Raw genomic sequence first — 371 nt, 5'->3', positions numbered from 1 at the left:
AACAGGACAGGGAGCTGCGGCCAGAGGAGATAGAAGGTATTCACAGAATGCACACACCTCACATAAGATTCAGATTGGAAAACATCCTGTTCATGCATTTCATCACCTCTATCCTTGTGTTCATGCAGAACTAAGAGAAGCCTTTAAGGAGTTTGATAGGAACAAAGGCTACATCAACTGCAGGGACCTGGGCGAATGCATGCGGACGATGGGATACATGCCAACAGAGATGGAACTCATTGAACTGAGTCAACAAATAAGTGAGTTACTTCATCATGAAGAGAGCATGATCTGTGTGCCTTCATGCAAACATTATTTTGCTGTATTATAGTTCAAACGTCTGAGATCATATTAAAAATCTGGGATTTTGA

General features: G+C 41.8%; 1 protein-coding gene across 1 annotated transcript in view; it reads left to right on the top strand.

Moving 5' to 3' along the window:
- Positions 1-371, top strand: part of LOC107550848 (calcium-binding protein 1-like) — an 8,467-nt gene that overhangs the window by 7,617 nt on the left and 479 nt on the right. Inside the window, exons 3-4 of the mRNA XM_016232250.1 lie at positions 6-36; positions 129-260. Of these exons, the coding sequence (XP_016087736.1) occupies positions 6-36; positions 129-260 (163 nt within the window). The remainder of the gene's footprint in view (positions 1-5; positions 37-128; positions 261-371) is intronic.

This window comes from Sinocyclocheilus grahami, unplaced genomic scaffold (assembly GCF_001515645.1).
Source record: "Sinocyclocheilus grahami isolate Dianchi unplaced genomic scaffold, SAMN03320097.WGS_v1.1 scaffold409.1, whole genome shotgun sequence".
Lineage (NCBI taxonomy): Eukaryota > Metazoa > Chordata > Actinopteri > Cypriniformes > Cyprinidae > Sinocyclocheilus > Sinocyclocheilus grahami.
Note: the sequence above shows the minus strand (reverse complement) of the source record. Positions and strands in the feature narration are given on the sequence as shown.